General features: G+C 56.2%; 1 protein-coding gene across 3 annotated transcripts; it reads right to left on the bottom strand.

The window, feature by feature from the left end:
* Positions 1–147: 147 nt before the first annotated feature.
* On the bottom strand, positions 148–19717 carry NLRC3 (NLR family CARD domain containing 3). Of its 3 annotated transcripts, none has more exons than XM_056336774.1 (19): positions 19347–19712; positions 13389–13531; positions 12639–12899; positions 9801–11544; positions 9453–9539; positions 8674–8757; positions 8302–8385; positions 7716–7799; positions 7538–7621; positions 6955–7038; positions 6046–6129; positions 5520–5603; positions 5330–5413; positions 4971–5054; positions 4611–4694; positions 4426–4509; positions 4114–4197; positions 3824–3907; positions 148–3352 (listed from the first exon to the last, which is right to left on the bottom strand). In XM_056336774.1, exons 2-19 carry the CDS (start codon positions 13459–13461, stop codon positions 3262–3264), a joined length of 3348 nt encoding a protein of 1115 aa, XP_056192749.1. In that variant the 5' UTR covers positions 13462–13531; positions 19347–19712; the 3' UTR covers positions 148–3261. The 3 variants fall into 3 exon arrangements, with proteins under 3 accessions (XP_056192749.1, XP_056192750.1, XP_056192751.1); XM_056336775.1 differs by lacking the exon at positions 19347–19712 and adding an exon at positions 13707–13872; XM_056336776.1 differs by lacking the exons at positions 148–3352; positions 3824–3907; positions 4114–4197 and having other exon boundaries at positions 4611–4687; positions 19347–19717.

The raw sequence follows: 19717 nt of genomic DNA, 5'->3' as shown, positions 1-19717 counted from the left end.
GCAGTGCCAAAAGTCTCACTCCAGTGAGCATCGTGTGCTCGATTTCCCTGCATTTTATTATGTCCAAACAGATTTTTTTGGCTTAATAAAACTGGATGAAAAGCTGCTCTGGGAGCACATTTAAATTGATTTTAAATCTGACTTAAATCTACTTATCCTAAACATATCCTTTACTTAATCAAGGGCTTGTGTCCACAAAGAGCAGCACCAGTTAGACTAAAGCAGTGAAGCTAAAACTGGGAAACTAGTGAAAGGGTCCTCAAAGACCACCTTCAGTGCAGCACCACTTGGTATTTCAGCTGCGCCAGCGTTCTCAGATTTCAGTGGGCAGTCCTTGAGTGTCCTGAGAGCAGCAGTGCAGGACTGTGCCGTGACTAAACCTGTAGGAAATTAGCCCTTTAGTTATACTGGTACTTCTGGGGAGGACTCGGATTTAAGCACTCAAATGGGTGAAAAACTGGGCTCTGTTCGGTAAGTTGCGCTGATGCCATCAGTGAAGGCATGTTCAGGTGAAGGCAGAAGCTGGAGTTTGGTGTGTTGCCTCTTTCCTTTCAGCTCTGCTTTAGCATCACGGTTTGTCTTTACGGGAGCAGAAATCAGTGCTTGATTAGAAGAGTTCATTTTGGTGTGTGTTCATCAGGGCAGGTGAGAGGCCCAGCTGTTCTGTTCTTCCCTTTCTTTACATCAGTGAAGTACTTTGCTCTGCTCCCTCATCTGAAGTCTGGGGTCAGATCCAGCCCCTCCATTACTGTGCTGGAGAAGGGAATACACGTGAGTTACTTGAAAACCGAGAGCTTTTTCATCTCTCTGCATCTCTGACCCCAAGGGTGGAACAGTCACACCCAAGGCAGCTCCCCATCAGCAGAGCTCAGGGCTTGAAATGTCACGTCAAGGTGGGACAAAAGTTTGCAGGTGAACACGGCGCGGTTCTCGTGTAGCGACGGGGCACATGTGGGTGCAGTGCCGCGCTGAAACACACATGGTCACACAGGCTTGGGCTGAGCTGCCTGGCAGGTGAGACGCTTCCTGGCACACCAGGAAGTTAATTGGCCTTTTGCACCTCATTTCAAAGGGAGCAGAGACAGAAGTCGGCGTTCTCAGTGCGCGATGCCTGCTGCAGAGCCGTGGGGGTGAGAGCCAGTGAGAAGGTGCATGTGGTCACCACATCTCTCTCCCACGGGATGAGAATGTCCTGATTTTAGGATCCATTCCAAAAACATTTTTCCATGTTACACATGGAATCCGTCCTGGGTCCTCCCCATGTGCCAAGGTACGTCTGACCCGTGAGGGGGATCTGCCGTGAGACTGGGCCCAGTCCCCGAGTCTGGGCTGCGGTTTCAGAGTTACAGATTTCTCTGTTATTTCCTGCGTTGTAGCTGACACGGGGGGCGGGCTGCATCCCTGGTGTGCAGACACAGACCCGCTGGGGCAGCACTGCCACCAAGCTTGCGGGTTCCAGGGTGGCCACACGTTGCCTTGCAGCTTCTCGCACCAGGCTTGACCAGCAGTGCCGTCAGCAGCGGGGGGGCAGTGCAACTGTGCCCTCTGCACACCTGAGCATTCAGAAGCATTCATGCATTGCTACATATGTGCAATTAAATAATATTTCAAATTGTTGTTATATCCCTGTTGCCTGGTGCTGCAGGGCACAGGAGCCAGCTTGGGGCTGTTGGTCATGCTCTCCGTGGTGTTTTGGGTAATGTTTCGGCACAGGGTTAGGCACGGGCTTTGGGCAGAGCTGGACCTGAGCCTCAATCTGCCCTGCAATCACGGTGGAAGAGGCAGGGCTTACACCACCCAGCATTACTGCGTCCTGGTGGTGACCATGCACCAGCCCCTGCGCCTCATGGAAATGCCACGAGCCCTCATCACACCGGGACAGGCGCTGGGGTCCGCAGCTGGGGCAGCGGCGCAGTGCGCCCGAGTGTAACGTCAGGCAAGAGCAGAAGGCTGCCCAAGGCACCACCTCGGCTGGGAACGACTTTATTTCCAGGTATGTACATACTGCACAGCTCAGCCCGCTGTTTCTCCAGGTCAGGCCCCTGAAGCAGTCACGTACTGCCCTGGGACAGCAGCGCATCGGTGCGGGCTCTGGCTGGGGTGGAGGGGGGGGCAAGGGGGCGGTGGCTGGAGAGAGCCAGGGGGGCGTGCGGCACATGGATTGGCTACTGGTCCACCTGCAAACCTTCTTAGAGAGTCACTGGGTCGCTGTCATGCGCACAAAGGCAGCACCTGGCACCTCTGCGTTCAGCAGCCACCTGCCCAAAAGGTGACCTGCTAGGGCCAGCCCCTGCCTGCAGCTGGGACATGGGGAAGACGTGTCCCAAGGTCACACAACTCGTCACCGATGACAAGAGCAGGAGCCCCAAGAAGTCGAGGCAGAACTCCATGATAAGGCCATCCCCGTGTGGTACCCACACGTGTGTGCTGACAGCGGCCCATCCTCTTACACTCCTCCTCCCATCAGCCTGAGAGCTCTTCATTTTCCAAGGTCTTTCTAGATGGTTCCACCCCTATGCCTGGGGCTGCCCATCTCCGATCGGGAACAGCACTGCCGAACACTTCAGGCACGCTGGGCAGCACCGACCTGTTGCTGAGGGATGGCAAACAGCACAGGCTGCACTCGCTGCTGGGGACCCTGCTCTGGTGCGCCCAGCTCCAAAGCACAACAGCAACCCTCCGCCTCTCTCTGGGACTTCCAGGGGAGCCTGCGGGACGCCGCTGTGTTCAGCCAGGTGAGAAGGGGCGGCTGGGAACCCTGCCCCTGTTTCACCTGGGATCCCTGCCAGAAGAAGATGGAGAAGAGCTGGCACTGGGAGCAGAGCCCCGGGGTGGTTGTGATGTGCCTGGTCTGGGGCAGGGTCTGAGGGTCTGTAACCCCACGGAGATCACAGGAGGGGTTGCTGCCACTGGCTGCAGCAGGTAAAAGTCACCCACACAAATGAGGAGGGCTGGCACGTGGGATCTGCCCCCTCCTCCCTCCTTTTTGCATGTCACCCATTCCTCAAAGCTCCCCCAGGGCCTGAATGAAGAGGGAGATGGGTGTACGTCCCCCACCTTTCAACACTGGCGAGTTCTGACCCCCCTGCACTGCTGCTCTGGAGGCCCTAGGTCCTCCTGGGCTGTGCCAGGGAGCTCAGGAGCCCTCCCTGCCCTGGTTCTCCTCCCCGAGACGGGCGGGCAGCAGGCCAAGCAGCTCCCTGCGGAGGCACGCTGGCCAGAGGGACCCACTGGGCCACCTCTCACAGCAGCCAGGCACCCTCACACATCCACAACACAGTCGGGTGAGCTTGTCCGGATAGCGTCAGAGATCATCTTGGCTCCCGACTGGCCGATGCGATTCCCCTGCAGGCTGGGAGAAAAGAGAAGAGGAGCTCAGGCTTGGACAAGAGGTAGAGCAGGGTCCTTGGTGGGTACAAAAGATGTTCCCCAACTGTGCACCAGCATCCAGGATCACCTGCACCCTCCACACATCCAGTGCCAGGGGATTCCGGGTTTGAGAGCCCAGAGGGAGCCAGGTGAAAAGCTGGAGAAAGCCCCTGGGGAGCTGAGGGGCTGAGCCAGCCCCTCCCTGGGATATTTTGGAGAGTATTTGGCTTTTGAGGTGGTTCTTTGCCCCAGAGAGGAGCTGCGAGGTCTGGAGCCATGTGGGTATGGTGGCTGCCACGCCGGGAGGAGCACAGCGTGCCCTTCCCCCTGCCCCCCTTGGGAGGTCCCTGCAAGGCAGCCAGGAATGGGCAGTGTCAGTGGTGGGGAAGGTCCCTTGATGGATCTCATGGTGTCCCCCATCCCTGCCTTACCACCCAGTGCAGCAGCCACTTACTTCACGTACGTGAGGCCGTGGTTGCCCTTCAGAGCGGTGGCGATGCAGATGGCTCCGTCCATGCCCAGGGAGTTCTCCTGCAGGCTGCGGGAGGTGGGAGGGTCAGAAAACACCAGCCAGGGAGATGTGGCCACCAGGAGGGAACGCATGCCATGGGTGTGGACATTGGGAAAAGCCACCAGCTCAGTTTGCCTGGCTGAGACCTGCTGGCCTGGCCGTCCCCTCACTGCTCCCTCCGGGAAGGTCGGGAAAGGCTCGCTCTGGCTCACCCTGGGCAGCAGGATACTTACTTGAGCCAGTGGAGGCTGCGGTTCACCTTCAGCGCGTTGGCCATTGCCTTGGCCCCGGCCACGCCGATGGAGTTTCCTCGCAAGCTGCAAAGAAAGGCTGGTGGTGAGGAAGGACAGCGTGGGACAGCCCCGCACTCTCCGTGGGTGAGGAGGAGGTGGCCCCACACCAGTGAGTCAAGGAATGGGCGAGCCACGTCTGGTAGGACATGATGCAAGGGTGGAAGTGGTGCCAAGCTAAGGATGAGGGTCTTTGACATCCCCAGGGAGTGGTGTCACAGCCATGGGGACTTGGTGGCCCCAGCGAACACTTACTCCAGGATCTGCAGGCTCTTGTTGACCATCAAGGCTTCTGCCAGGGCTTTGGCACCAGCTGCACCAACTGAAGCCACCTGCAGGCTGCAGCAGAACAAGGACCCTTCAGTGCATGTTGTGAGGTGGCTATGGTGTGCTAATTAGACAAGCTAATTAGGCTGTGATGCTGCAGCCTGGATACTCACTGGAGATCTGCCAGGGTTGTGTTGACCTTCAGCGCGGCAGCGAGGGCAGTCATTCCCTCATCTCCAATGGCATTCTCCTGCAAGCTAAGACACCTGAGTGCTGCGCCTGCCCACGGCCCAGGCGCCCAGGAGCAGGAGGGCAGCGAGCACGGGGCACAGCGTGCCAGGCTTCCACAGGTGGCCTGGGGGGCCCCTGAGCCACCATGCACTTCGAGCACCCCCAGCCAGGGACAGGTGATGGGGACACTGAGGAGGCAGCAGGCAAAGCCACCTCCCCTGGTGCGGCCTGAGGCCAGAGCCCTGGGGCAGGTCCCAGTAGAAGACGCTGCCCAGGACCTGTCCACCCATGTCCCCACTTACTCGAGGCTGACCAGGCTGCCGTTAGACTGTAGTGCTTGTGCCAGGGCCGTGGCAGCTTTTGCCTGGATGAAGTTCCACTGCAAGCTGCAAACAGGAGAAGACAGGAGGTGAAGCCTGACAGGAGGATGCCTCCATCCCTCCACGCTCAGCACCCATGGGCTCCCATCCAGCGAGGCGGAGGCTGGGAGGTGACACAGGTGCAAGACGCGGTGGGTCCATCTGCGATGGCACAGCACAAATCGTGCGGAAGGCCAACCTCGAGTCCCACAGCCTGGAGAGGCTGAGGCCCAGGGGCACCGTCCCTGCCCCACATCTATGCGAGGGGCTTCAAACCAAGGCAGGGCCAAGGGGAAACTCACTGGAGGGACGTGAGCGCGTGGTTCTCCTTCATCGCTAAAGCGATGGCCTTGACGCCTTCATCGTACAGCAGGTTCGCTGCTAAGCTAGAAGCCGGAAAGAGAGGGCACAAGTCACGCACGCAGCGTTTGGGACAACTCCAGCGACACTGCGCAGCAGCATGGGAGCCCTCCTGGGGCCCATGGGACTTACTCCAGCTTCCTGAGGCTGCCGTTGGTCCGCAGGGCGCGGGCGATGGCAGGGCCCCCCTCCTTGCTGATGGAATTCTCCCGCAGGCTGGGGAAAGAGACAGGGCTGTGGAGGAGTGGCCGAGGCAGGGCATTGGTGGCTCCCACACAGCACCCCTCGCTCCTGGGCCGAGACCATCTACTGTGAGGGCAGCCTGTCTGAGTTGCATCTCCACCACCATCTACACCTCCATTCCCTGTGCATCCTGCAGCTGTGGGCACTGATGGCCCATCAGGGCTTTTTCCCAGCCTCCTGTCACTGCTGCTGTCGTTTCACTGTGAGACACAGCTGAAGGGATGCTCAGATACTGTCCCAAGGGAAGAAAGCTAACAATGGAGATAAGATGCTTGCAGACACAGGAGGGACAGAGGCTGCTTTCAGCATCCCAGAGTGCTTGTGGAAACAAACAGGCAACAGCTCAGATTTCCAAAAAGTTCCTGCATCCCAGCAGCAGATTTTGGCCAGGATGGCCAGAGGGGTCGTCACTTACTTGAGGTTGACGAGTCCCTTGTTGGAGCAGAGAGCTGCTGTCAGCGCAGTGACCCCAGCGCTGCTGATGGAGTTGCTCTGGAGACTGAGACAAACAGGGGAAGGCATGAGTACGTGCCAGCGCCGGCATTGCAGGTAGGCTGTGGGGTTGTGCTTGGGATGAAAAGTGCCCCATTTCACGGAGAAATGGGCATCTCTCAGCCACAGGAGGCCAGGGAGCCAGGCCTAATGGACCAACTTTGGAAGCAGCCAGGCCAGAATGAGCATCTTCTGCTCACCAGCCCCACTGAGCACAGGTGACAGGATTTGCCTCCACTTCAGGGCAGTCTTGTCCCTGTCTGGCCATCACCTCAGCTGCTGGCTCAGTTGGGCATGTGGGTCCTGCAGTTCTTGGGTCTTTGTTGGCAACAGACCCAAGGCACAGCAGTTCATCCCCAGGAGCCATCAGGCCTCCGCTCCAGCCAGGTGGGAGGAGCAGTCCTCTCTGACTGCCGTTCCCAAGGGGAATGAAGGTTGGACCATCTCACCCTGACTCTGCCAGGCCCCAGTCCGTTCCCTCCCTCATTAGCCAATTCCCATCACTTTTGAGAGCAAGAAGACCCAAAGCTACTAGTATCCTCCAAAAGCAAAAAAATAAATCATCTTGGTTGAGAATTAACTCCTTTAGTGCTCCTCTGGTGAAGGCAGGACCAGCCCAGCTGCCGCTGGCGTTGCCGGCAGCTGCTACGTGGTGCTCCAGCCTGCACAGAGCACCCACAGCCCAATGCCCCTCCAGGGGATGTGTGGTGGGAGAGATGTGGGGAGGGTCAGGGGTGGAATGAGCAGCTCTGAGGGGTGGGAGGTGTTGCTGGAGTGAGGAGGCTGGGCTCTGTTGGGCAAGTAGGAGCCTACGCACAGAGAGGGGACTTACTCGAGGCTTTGCAGACTGTGGTTCACCTTCAGAGCTTCAGCCAAGGCAACTGAGCCGTTGTCTCCTACTGAGTTGCTGGAGAGTCTAAAACACAAGAGGAAGGGCAGGTGTTACCGGCAGCCATGCTGCAGCCAGGTTAGATCTGCCAGCAAAGGAATCATCTCCCCCAGGCTCTTTCTGCTCCAGCAGTAAGCACGAAGTTGCTGCAGTCTCATTCCCAGCCTACGTACACCCCTGTTCTTGTATGTTGGGGTTTGGGCTGAAATAGCTTTTAATGTATCGCAGGACCTGAAGACCTGCCGCTCGCCTCTGCTGGAGGGAAGGCTTGGCCTCTCGGTTCTTTACGTGGCACCCCACATCCCAGAGATACGGAGAGCATCTCCACAGGGTCACTCCGAAAGCAGCACTGCGGTCCTTGCCCCACTCCACCCACGCCAATCTCCTGGGGCAAAGCCAGCAGAGTCCGTCCTGCCTGTGCTGCATGGCCCAGCCCCTGCCCACCACCTCTGCCCACCACCCCTGCCCGCAGATCCCAGGAGACACGGCACTGGCATCGCATCCCTCTGCCTTGTGCTGCTCTTACGTCAGCTCCTTCAGGCTGCAGTTCTGTTTCAGTGCCTCTGCTATTTTCCTGGCACCGTGGGCTCCGATGGCGTTTTTCTGCAGGCTGCAAAGGAGAGGAAGGCAGCTGTGAATGTCAGGTGCCACATCCCCATCGATGGCATGTCGGTCTGCGGGGACAGCAGGTCCTGGTCACTCACTGTAGGGTTGTCAGCCTGTGGTTGGTCAGCAGGGCCTCGGCCAGGAAGGTGGCACCATCCTCCTTGATGGTGTTGTGCTGCAGGCTGCAAGGAGAAAGGAGTGAAGCCATGCATGGCTGCTTCCACAGCAGGGCAAGGGACCATGCAGGGGTGCAGGGCAGTGGCTGCCTGCCCTGGCCTTTGCTTGCCCTCGTCCCTGGCATGAGAAAGGCATCTGGCCCCCAAGCATCACTGCCCAGGGCCCTCCCTCCCTCCTCTCCCACAGGAGATGCCTCCTTCCATGCACCAGCACCCTGTGAGCTCCTGCACAAAGGACGGACCTGGACCTTGACCTCATTCTGGACCCACTGAAGCTGAGAGGCAGGAGGATCCCAACATCTCTGGCCCAGGGCTGCCCTGGTCACCAGGTCTCTGCTGGCTGCACTGGTGCTCACTGCCCCGCACAACCAAACCAGGTTACGTCCAGGGTCTCCCCACACGCTGCGCCTTGAGGTGGGCAGAACCTCGATGGGACAGGAGAAGGGTGCAGAGGGCTTCTCCTGGATGGAGATGTTCTCCCAGAGGTACTACAGGAGTCAAGACTTACTTCAGAGAGAGCAGGACTTGATTTTTTTTCAGCGCGTCGGCCAGTGCTTTTGCTCCAGTGGGGCCGATGGCGTTGCTCCGAAGGCTGGGGCAAGACAGGCAGGACAGCCAAGGTTAGCAAAGCCAGAGTGGCATGTGCCCAGTTTAAGCCAAATGTCTCTGTGTGGTACAATCTCAGGCACCACTAAGGTGGGACATCAGGCCAGCAGCTCGCGAGAGTTACCTTCACCTCTTAAGTGGTTGTGCCTTTGGGGGCTGGAGACCCTCCCCAGCTCAGTGAGGCCAGGAGGGATCTGGGCCTGCTGCAGCCATGGGAATGGTTCCCGGCGGGGAACACATGCGTGACAGGAGCTGGTAAAGGGGGAACACTTACTCCAGTGCTGTCAGGCTCCTGTTCACCAGCAGTGACCTGGCCAGAGCCTTGGCTCCCTTGTTGCTGATCTGATTTTCTGCCAAGCTGCCCAGAAAAAGAAAAACCGGGTGTTTTTCAGGGAGAGAAAGAGGCTTTTGCAGCCCCTGGCATGTCCCAGGACACAGCTGGGATGGGTGAGTGGAGGAAAGCCATGGGGAACACTTGGCTCATGGTACAATGATGCAAAGTGGTGGACACTCCTAGGTCTGCTCTCCCGGGGTGGACACCAGGCAGGCAATTGCAAGGACAGGGTGGAAGGGGAGTTTCTAGACTTAAAATTAATTTGTGCCATGAAAAGAGAGCTCAGATCACAGCATGGGGGACTTTATGCAGAGACACAAAGAAGGGCAGGGAGCAGGGGAAAGTGGGGACACATCTGTCTGGGGCAAGGCATCTCCCTGCCTGGTGTCCAGGTGCTCTGTGCAGAGCCTTGGATGTCCAACAAACAGCCATGACCTTGGGAAGCAGTTTGTTGGGATAACCCAGGGATTTCTACACACATTTTTTGGAATGAGGAGGCAGCGGTCCCAGGAAGGCTGGGCGAGCCATTGCAAGGACACAGCAGATTAAGGTCACCATGCCTGGGCGCAGGACATCATGTGGGGCTGTCCTTGTCACTAGACACCTTGGAGAGCCAGTGGGAGGGATGTTCCTGGAGGACCCTCACCCTGATTTTGAGGTGTCCCCAGCTCTGCTCTGTACCCCCATAAACAGCCTGCCTGCCCTGGGCCAGGTCCTACCTGAGCTTCTGGATCTGGCAGTCCTTCACACTCAGCACGCTGCCCAGAAGCTCCATCACGTTGTCCTTAAACTGGTTATTGTCCAGCCTGGAGAAGATACAAGGAACAAGCAAAAGCAAGCGTTTGGAGAACAAAGTGGAGAAAGGTCTACCCTCCTGTGACATCTGCCCCACCACAGGTGATAAAACTCAAGCACAGCAGCAGAGCTGACCCAGTGCTGTCCCCAGGGCAGCTCTCTGCTGACGGACAATGTTGGTGGGACCCGTATCTCCCATTGACACCCCGGATTTTGAGTCACGGCCCCACGTCCCTGCTTGCTTCTCCTAGTGCAATCCAACTGGGACTCACCTGAGGCTGTGGCAGAAGAGGAGCTGGGAGAGCAGGCTCTTACAGACGTTGTAGGTGAGGCAGTTGGAGAGGTTCGTCTCCTCCACACAGACATCAGAGACCTGCAGGAGATAAGCCAGGGCAGAGCAGTTCATGGGGCTGAGCATCCCAGCCAAGCTCTCATTCTTCATTGCTTCTTCCACAGTCTTAGCGATCTCTGTGTGCTGAATTTCATGCAGGCAGTGCATAGTGTTGACTGTCCGTGAGGAGATGACATAGTCAGTGTTCAGGCAGCCCTGGAGGAAGCTGATCGCTTGGCTCCTGAAGCTGTTGTGCTCATCCTTCACCAGAAGCCACCCAGAGAGCAGCTTGTTCACCTGTGGGGAGAGAAGCCCAGAGAGAAAACGCACAAAGATGTCCAGCTGCCTGTCCTCTGCCTGCAGAGACCTCTGAACAGCGCTCTTGAAGTGGTTGAGGAAACCCAGCTTGGGCCAGGACATCCCGCTCTCCGTGAAGAGGTCAAATATTGCCCGCTTGGCAGCCGTGTAATAATAAATAGCTGCTAGAAACTCCTGTAGGGTTAAGTGGGAGAAGTAGTAGGCTGTGAAGGACTGCATCTCTTCTTTGAGTAGGAGTCGACTGCACAAGCTGCTCTGCAGCAAAGCAAGGTCAATGCCATATGCCTTCATGTCCTGCTCATAAAATACATATCTCTTTTTGAGCAGCCCGTAGAAAGCCAGTCTGCCCAGGCTGCCCACTATCTTCTTGCTGTTGTTCACAGCCTGCTCGATCCTTAGAGTTTCTCTTGGCTTTTCTGGCCACTCACTGCTCAGGGCCATTTTAAAATAATAGCAGTAGATTTCTGATAGGGTCTTGGGGACGACAGTTGTTTCTTGGGATTTATTGGTACTATTTTTTAGGTAATAACCAATTGAGGAGCCAGAAATCCAGCAAAAGCCAGGAACAGTGCACAGGACATGTAACGACCTGTTAGCCCTGATGTGATGCAGGACTTGGCTGGATAGGTCTCTATTGTCAAGGAACATCTGGTCCAAGAAGTCCTTCATCTCTGCAGCTCCAAAACCTCGTATTTCCGTCATCCGGTCAACAAGCCCGCCAGGGATTTGGCTGGCTGCTGTCGGCCGTGACGTGACCCAGACAGAAGCCTCCTGCAGCAGGTTGCCACGTATAATGTTGGTGATCAGGTTGTCCACTTGGATCTCCTTTTTGGGATCAGTGCACACTACCGTGTTGGAGAAATCCAAAGGTGTCTTGAACTCATCCAAGCCGTCAAGGATCAGTAGGGTCCTGGCAGCTCCTGCCGAGATGCAGTTAGGCTCGGTGATGTGAGGGAATGCCAAGCAGATGAGCCTTTCAGCAGAGAGTTTCTCGTAAGTGTTGAGTTCCCGGAAGGTGAGGGGCAGCACAAAGATGATGTCCTTGTTGATCTCCCCCTTTGCCCAGGTGTAGACGAACAGCTTCACCAGTGTGCTTTTGCCAATCCCGGCCACTCCGATGGTGACAGAGATCCGAGGTGGAATGCTAACCTTGGAGAGAGGCAGGAAGAGCTTCTCCAGAGGGATGCTCTTGGCTACATCTCGTAGGCCTTTGGTGGCTTCAATCTGCAGGATGTCATGCTCCTTCTGCTGGATATCAGTCAAGCCTTCCACCAGCAGCAAGTTTGTGAGTCGCTGGAGGGGACCCATCTCCAAGCCATTCCCATAGTAGCTTTGGAGGCTCTCCAGGTGCTTCTGCACCATGGGTTCTGCACAGAGAGAAATGCAACAGGGGGGTGAGAAAGAGGATGGTAGCCACAAGTGCAAATGAGAGATGCTGCTTCACTTTTCTGACATGCCCATGCAGAGGGGAAACCACACAGAGCCCTTACGTCTGGGCAGGAAGGTGTGTGCCAGGGCCTGGAGGGCACTAATAGCCTTAAATGGCCCTGACCAGCCTCACCCATTGGTCCAGGAGGCCATTTAAGCTCAGCCCTGGGCCTTCAGCCCCTGCCTAAGCTATGTCGTGGGAACACTCGTCTGCAGCACCATCACACCTGTGTCTGCTATGGACCATACTGATCCGCACCTTGATCTTGGACCTCGTTGCTCTGCACTTGCCTGGTAACCACTGGACTGTGTCTGAACCTGGTTGCCCTGGCTGGACCTGATCCTGACCTCTGGATTGGCTTTCCAGCTTGACCTCAGCCCTGCCTCATCACCATGGACTTGTCTGATGAGTTGGACTCTTGGCTGAACCTGATGACCATCTCTGGACCTGTCAGGCTCACCTGGCTCCAGCACCACAGCCCTGGTACAGGGTATTTAAACCCTCCAGCAAAGGCTGGACAAGCAGGAGATGGTGCTGTGAGAGATTCAGAGCAGACACCAGCCACGGTTGGAGCCTTCCAACCAGAAGGAAAACCAGGGAAACGTCTCCTGGCAAGAGGGTTGCAAGGAGAGCCTGAAGCTGGGGCAGCCACCCACCAACAGATGGGGTCAGGGATGCCCAACTGTCCTCCTCCCACTGTCCCCCTGTTCCCAGCCCAGCTGCTGGGAGTGCCTGGTGTGACCTGGACACTGAAGACATTAAAGACTCCTCAGGCTGCCCAGAGAGGCGTGCTGAGGGCAGCAAGGGGCCTGGAGGAAGGTCCCCCTCAGACCTGGCAGAGAGCCCTCATCACCCCCAGCTCTGTCCTTCCCCAGCAGACACCCTGAGATGGCACTGTCACTTGCATGGCTGCTCCCACGGGAGCTGCCAATGCTGCCCAGCTCTGTGCACATCTTGATGTGCTCCAGCAAGCACCTGCAGCTGGGAAATATGGGCAGACACCCTTCACTGGGTCCAAAGCGGACTACCTACCATAGACAGTGATGTGAAGGTACAGCTGGGAATTGCTGGTCTCGATGAAGGTCTGCAGGGACTGGGAGGCATAGCTGCCCTTGCCAGCCAGGATGTCCACCACTGCCCTCACCTGCTCAGGCAGGGAGCTCGCCTCCTGTGCCCGGCTGGCCTCCTCTGCTGTCAGGAGGTCCAGCCTCCGCAGGTAGCAGATGATCTCCTCCAGGAACTGCGGTGAGATGGACCTCACCAGCTGCTTGCGGTAGCGATTGATCCAAACCTCTGTGGGGGGGGAGAGCGGGAGAGCTGGGTCTTGAACAAGCCCTGAGCACATTGCTCAGGAGTGATGGGGAAAGGCAGCAACTGAGCACCCCGACTGACTCTGAACATAGCAGGGAGTAAACTAGAGCCCTCCAGAGCTACCTGCCAAAGTCCTCCTTGAGATGATGCTATCCCAAAGCTGTGGCAGGCTGTTTTGTTAGGAGCTGCTTGGTCAAAGCAGCAGCTATCAAAATTAGAGTCAAAGAAACAGAAGAACACAATCATGAAATGACACTTCCTCTTGAAAACCGAGCCCATGCAGAGATAACAGTCTAAGTGAGGTCATTTATCTTTGGAGACAGCCGTTCCCCAGTGCCAGCACAGCGGTCTCCAAGCTCTTAGACTAGGAAATGCTGTCAACCCTCATTCCTTGCTGCCCCACCTTGTCCCATTATTGAATCCGAAACTCCACCAAGACAATGGATCTCTGGTTGCCCAGCCACCACTCACCTTCCATCAGAGGCCTCCCGTGACATGGGTAATCCCTGGGCAAGGAGCACTGTGTTGGCAGCAGCACAGCCATCCCATGGACAGCCCCACGTCCCCTGGCTGGCTCAGTGTTAGTTGAGGCTCCTCAGCCTTTATCCATGTTCCTGGTGGAAGAAGAAGAAAAGCATCAGGAGCGCTGTGCGAGGGAGCCCACCTCGAGCTAACGTCGTACTGACCGTGATCGAGCCAAGGGTCCATTCATCAGCTTTTGGCTAAGACCAGCATCCCTAGAGCTGTGGACCTGGCAGGGGCAGAGCCAGGACCATCATGCTGCAGCACCTTTGCTGAGATCTTATGTGCCACAACTCGGTGCCTTCACCACCATTGCTGATGCCAGAACCTTTCTGGAGCAGAGTGACGATCCCCTCATGCCATCCGCAGGTCACCTGGCGAGAGCCTGAGTGCCACCACTGTTACCAGAGCGATGGCAGGGCTGCTAACTGCTCATGTGTCTTCCTTCTCTGTGTTGTGAAGGAAGTCGTGGGGCAATAAGCAAAGTGATAAAGGGCCCGTTTCAGTTTCGAACCCACCTCACCGCCGTCCAGAGCCTCTGTCAGGGTTTGCTGAGCATGGCCAACACCACATCCTGTTGCAGAGCTCTGTAGTTACTCCATTTTCAGCAGCACTAGAGTCATGTGCAGGAGCTGGCCCTGTCTAGGTGGGAACTGCTCAGCCCTAGGGGCTGTCTGATCACAGCAGCGATGCAAACACAAGTGTCCTGGTGCCCTGGCCATTTCCTCACATTGAATCCCTTCCTCACCTCCACCCGGCCTACAGGATGCTCTAGATCCATGCAATCACCCCCACGTGCCAGGCAGAAGCACTGCAAGGAGCTCCCTGCCCACAGGCAGCGTTGTCTTTGCCCAGACCCACTCCTGAGTGGGACTTGGCTTCAGCGCAGCCTTGCCAAGAGGTACAGCTACGCTCACTCCCTTTGGTCAAACCTGACCTTTTCCAGGGAGAAAGCACAAATGTAGCTTGATGGGGGAAACTGGGTAGAGTTGCTGGTCCATGGTGCGAGGTTAAGGTGCTTGGAACATCTCTTTTCCATTCATCCTCCTGCCAGGAGATCCATGCTGGGGTTTATTTCTCCCACCAGAAAACATAAGGGCTCAGCCACCAGCAGCAGCCCAGCTGCACAGACAGTGTCTGGGCTGCAGGAGGAAAGACCAGACTCGGCATCTCCCAGAGCAGAGTCCCTCACAGACCCCACCAGCTGGATCTCTCATCAAGACCCCTTTGCAGCACATCCTAGGAAGTGGAATAAGTGTCCGAGAGGTGCTGGGTGGCAAAGCACCAGCCCACTGCCACCTGCCCATGTGGCTTCACGCACAGCTTTGATAGCTCTGGTAGTGGTGTGGGGTGCTGTTGTAGCTGGGCCTGAACCCACATTTCCCTCCAGGAGGGAAGTCCTTCTGCTCTTCCTCAGCTGCCCAGCTCTGACCCCTGGTTTCAGAGGTGGCAGAGGTCCCATGCTCCCCCAGCAGTGACAGTTGCCCCACAGCAAAGCCCTTTTCTCCACACAGGGAGCAGCAGGGCTGTGGCAGCAGCTCGCCTTGCTCTTCACCTCTTCCCCCGCCCCCCGGCCCCACCAGACAGTGGCTTGGTCAGTTAAGATACCATCAAGGGGCAATTCACAGTGAGATTTTCACCCTTTGCTGTCATCATGTCTCTAACTGGCCTGGAAAGTTCAGTTAGGTCTTTGCACACAGCAGTCCCCAGGTCTCTCATCTTTACCATGCAACCAAGAACAAAGCCAAAATGAAAGGGGGTTTTGTTGCTTGCAGCGATGTTCCCTGCAGCCCTTCCTCTGAAAGCTGTCTGGTGAGAAAAGGCCCTTTGATGGGAGGAAGCCTGCTCTAACACCAGAGGTTATTTGATGGTGTCCTCTGGTGCGGTTTCCAAATGTGATCCCACTGCTAGAAACCAGCAGCCGTGGGTCAGCTCATGCAAAGGCACCTAACCGGGAGAATAAAGCAGCAGAAGAAATAATTTAGCAGCTGTGATTTTTTTTCTGCTTCCAGTAGAAAAGTTTCAGGTGCAGCTCTAGGACCACCAAGTGATGCTGGAGGCTGCCTCCTAGGAGGGTGAAGGGCACTCTCTGCTCTTACAAGAGCTGTCTGAAGGGCAGAGGCCAGTCAAAGCCAATCTCTGTAACCCTGACAGAGGTCCAGGGTGTTTCCAAGATGCAACTCAGCCCATGCCAAGGCTGCTGGGATGAGTCGTCTTCTGGAAGTGCTGCACTCCCCCACGCCGGAGGCTGGAAAGCAGTGTCCATGTCCAGCCTGCGTGCACAGAGCTAAGCCCCGGGTTTGCGGCTATCGCTTCGTCAGAATAAAGCAGGGAGAAGTGCCCATCCCTGCCCCACCGGCAGCTGGGGAAGCAGTGATCCAGCGATGGTTTGTGTCTCCCCCGCCTTGACGTCTGTGTCCATAGGGGCACTGGGATAAGAAGCTGGAGGGCAGGAGGCTGCCCAGCCAAACCGTTGAATGGTGTCTGCAAGGCCCAGGGAGGGAAATGAAGGATTTCGTCGGCAAGAACTTGGTGCTAAAGGCTTTTTTTGCCTGGTGTGGTCCAAGAGCCCAGCCCAAGGGAAAATCCTCCCATCTGAGGATGTCCAGTCAACACTGATGTGTTCTTCCAGCAGTTTCAATCCCATGCCACACCATCCCCATGTCCCACCATGCCTGTTAGCAGAGGGTCCCTGCCCAAAACCCATCAGTGCCTTGGAGCCACAACCACCATGCTGGAAGGTCCCTGGCCACGTGCACAGACAACCCTCTACCAAACAGCCACCGCATTTTTCACTATGTGCATCCTGTTCCAGAATTCAAACTGCCTGGCATCAACACCAGAAAACACAGACCTAGACATAGCTGCTTCTGCTCATCTCTGGCTCCTGGAAGTCCAACACAGACCAAAAGCAGCTTGCCAGGGGATCCAAGAGGAAAGAACAGTCCTGGGATGGCCACAGCATGAAGGTGTCTGGAGACAACAGCTCCTTACTGCCTCCTCTGCTCTATCCAGCCTCTCAGATCCTCATCCTCCAGGAGGTGGCTTTGGCTTTCATACAGCAGCCACTCCCCACTGGACAGATCCATTACCCTGTACTTTGAAAATCTGCTGAGGACCTGGGACCATCCTATGCCAGGAGCCATTGCAGCAGCCACCAGCAGCACCGGACCTGCATCAGGCTGCGATGCTCAGCAGCCTAAAATCTGTAGTTGTCACCTGGCAGGAGCTTGTGGGCAGAGCCACTGGCAGTGTCAGGGAATGCTGGTTGGCACCTCAAGCGGGGCTTTCCAGCTAGCAGAGCCCTGGGGGCCAACCTGCTGCCGTGGGCTGGGGACAGGGCTGAAGGGTGCCTAGTCTAGAATGGGCACCAAAGTGCTGGGCAAGAGCTCCTGGATGGCTGCAGGGACCCACATATGGAAAACATCAGAAAATGGGCTGACCTGCAGTATTTAAGTACATTACAAAGCTTTTTATCTGAGCTAATAATTGCATCATTAGCCAAGCACCTGAAGGAACAAAGAAATGCCCGCTCCAGTGCAACTCCATGCCCCCAAACATCCAGAAACGCTCAGCCCAGCTGCTGCCTTCTCCTTGTCCCGTCACTACAGGGTTTGTCTGTGCAGCCGATTCCTCAAAGATTTCCAGTTTGGGGTGACGTGTCTCGGTGCAGCTCAAACCCCAGCAGCACAGCACCCATCTGACTGCTGCTCTCCCTCCCCCAGACATGGGAGCAGAGAGAAACCAACCCCGTGAGACCTTCCCACCACTTCCTGGCGCACCGGGTTTCCTCCAGCATATCTCAGGCTCCTTTACCCTCACACCTTCAGAGCTTTTTATTTATTTCTCCTGCGATATATCCACCTTGAACTGATCCTATTTTGGAAGTCAGTGAGCTGCACACATTTGCCAAGCCAACACCTCCAGCCATTCCCACTCAGGTGAGCAAATCCTAAAGCCAGGTTGCAGGCTGCCACCTTTTGGCAGAACTGAAAAGATTTCACATTATTTATGTCAATTAGGCAAAGTGACTAAGTATCTTCTGCATTCTACCCAATTATGAAACTTCCAGGTTTGCAGGTTATCTAAGCTTAAATAGGACATCCAGATGCAGTCTTACTTTTTTTGGTCTTGATTGAATGCTAGCAAAATGTATTGCACTTACAGAGTGATGCCCTATGCCAAATCTAACCCCTACCAGGTTTGTTGTTTGGTGTTTTTTTCTGAAACCCCAACCAGAACAACAAGGCCCAGACACAGTGGGAGTTGGTGAGTCACGGAGGTGAGAAGCCATGAAGGACCCCTAGGCTGAATGCCAAGCAGTCCCAACAACAAATCTCACCAGAAAAAAAGCAAAAACTAATCTATGGGTAATTCCAAACAGCTAAAAATGAGGCTAATTTCAGACAGGAAGTATTCTGCAGGGTACTGCAACACCTCACAAGCTGCAAAATGAAGAACGATGCATTTGCTGAGCTGCCGCTAGGACACTTCACCATGGACACACACACAGCAGATCCCCTCCTCACAAACTGCTTCTTCCCTCCTCACCTATAGGATCTCAGGACGTCGGTGTGAAAATCGTGCACAAGCTGCCAGCCTGTCTCCGTCAACAACGAGGCGGATGGGCCGGCCTCGGAGGATGCAGGGATGCCAACAGATGCGGTACCCCACCTCAGCACCCTGCTGGGTTTTGATGTGCAGGGCCAGCCCCAGCTTTCTGGGCTTACAGAGCATCACAAAAAGTGGCCACGAGTTCTCCAGAAAGAAATTTTTGTGCAACATGGATATCCTTTGTGCAAGCTCTGCCCAGGCTGCCTCAAACGACATACCTCTCGCCTTGGATAACCCTTTCATGTGGCGGCCAAGCCCCAGGTGCCAGTGACATCTCAGCAAGTGACAGCACGCAGCCTATGCTCCAGCTGCTCCTCTCCACAGCAGTCCCATACTTAGAGGATACATAGTGCCCCTAACGACCTTAAGAGTGCCTAAGTGACAGCAGGATTAAGCCTAATGCACTGACAGCGCAGTCCAGCGTGCCTCAGGCACTGTGCCCACCTGCACGCGCAGCCACTAGGCATGGCCACATGTCCCTGCTGAGCTCCATCACCTAGACCTGCTCCCTGTGTTTCTGGGTCCTACACTGTACTGGGGGATCCTCCGCAGTGAAAAGGGCCGAAGAAGGTACCAGCTGCACCTTTGGAGACCTTGGTGTGGCTGTTCCCTCTGGCTGAGCTCCAGGAAGGAGTGCTGAGCCCATTTGCCAAAGGGGGACACAGGGGTGCAGCTCTGGGCTTCAAGGTCCATTGGTCTTGGACTGCCCACAGACCCAGGGCCCTGCCTCACTCTTTGGTGTGATTTTGCACTGTGCCATGGGCAACTATGTCATTAATCTCCTACTTTTCTATTTGCAGTACACATTGAGGATTTTTTTGGATGGTTTTGAAGTGGAATGAATTCAGTAAGTAATGTTAACATGGGGGCAAAAGCTGATACTGCACAAGGTTTTGCACGGGCAAGGCAGCCTGGCCGAAGCTGCCTTCATGTCTGGGCAGGTGGTAGCAGGCAAGGGGACAGAATTTGTGACAAGTGCCAGGTCTCCCAGGAGGTCCCATGCTCATCTCCACCACTCAGGGCTCAGTGCCATGCACCACTGCACCCAGTCCTGCCAGCACCGGTGGCGGTGCCACACCAGGCTGCTACGCTGGGCACTGCAGGCAGTCAGTCACATCTTGCCCCTCCCAGGGACTTCTACCCAACAGCTCCTGGCCCTGCCACATTGGTCCAGCGACTCCATTTCACATGGCCATCAGAGCAAGAGGTCTGCAGCAGCTTGTCCCCATAGAGGGGGGCCAAGCAACACCTCCCTTCTCCCCATACTCCTCCAAAGCCCCATCAAAACCTTACCTCAGCCTTGTGCTGTCTTCCCAAGGTCTGTGTGGGAGCAGAAGAGCAGAGAACACATCCTCGTTGTGGCAGGAGGATGCAGTTCCTCTGTGCCCCTGCTCAGCCCTTTATCCCTAGAGCCTTGCTTCTTCCTCGCCTGGATGCTCAAGTTCAAGGTAGAAAACGGAAGCCAATCCCTCTGGTTGGTGGCCTCTGCCCCTGGGGGACCCGCGAAGGCGATGGGACCTGGCAGCCAGGGCAATGCTCAGGGCAGCACCCAAGGAAAGTGGGTCTGGCTTCCCCAGCCACCCTCTGCCACCAGTTCCAGCCCGGTGACTTTTTCTCTCTTTCAGTTTGTTCCTCACCCCTTCCTGTGCCACGGGTCTCACTCA

This window comes from Falco biarmicus, chromosome 4, assembly GCF_023638135.1.
Source record: "Falco biarmicus isolate bFalBia1 chromosome 4, bFalBia1.pri, whole genome shotgun sequence".
In the NCBI taxonomy this organism is placed as follows: domain Eukaryota; kingdom Metazoa; phylum Chordata; class Aves; order Falconiformes; family Falconidae; genus Falco; species Falco biarmicus.
This window is presented reverse-complemented; position numbering and strand designations above follow the sequence as displayed.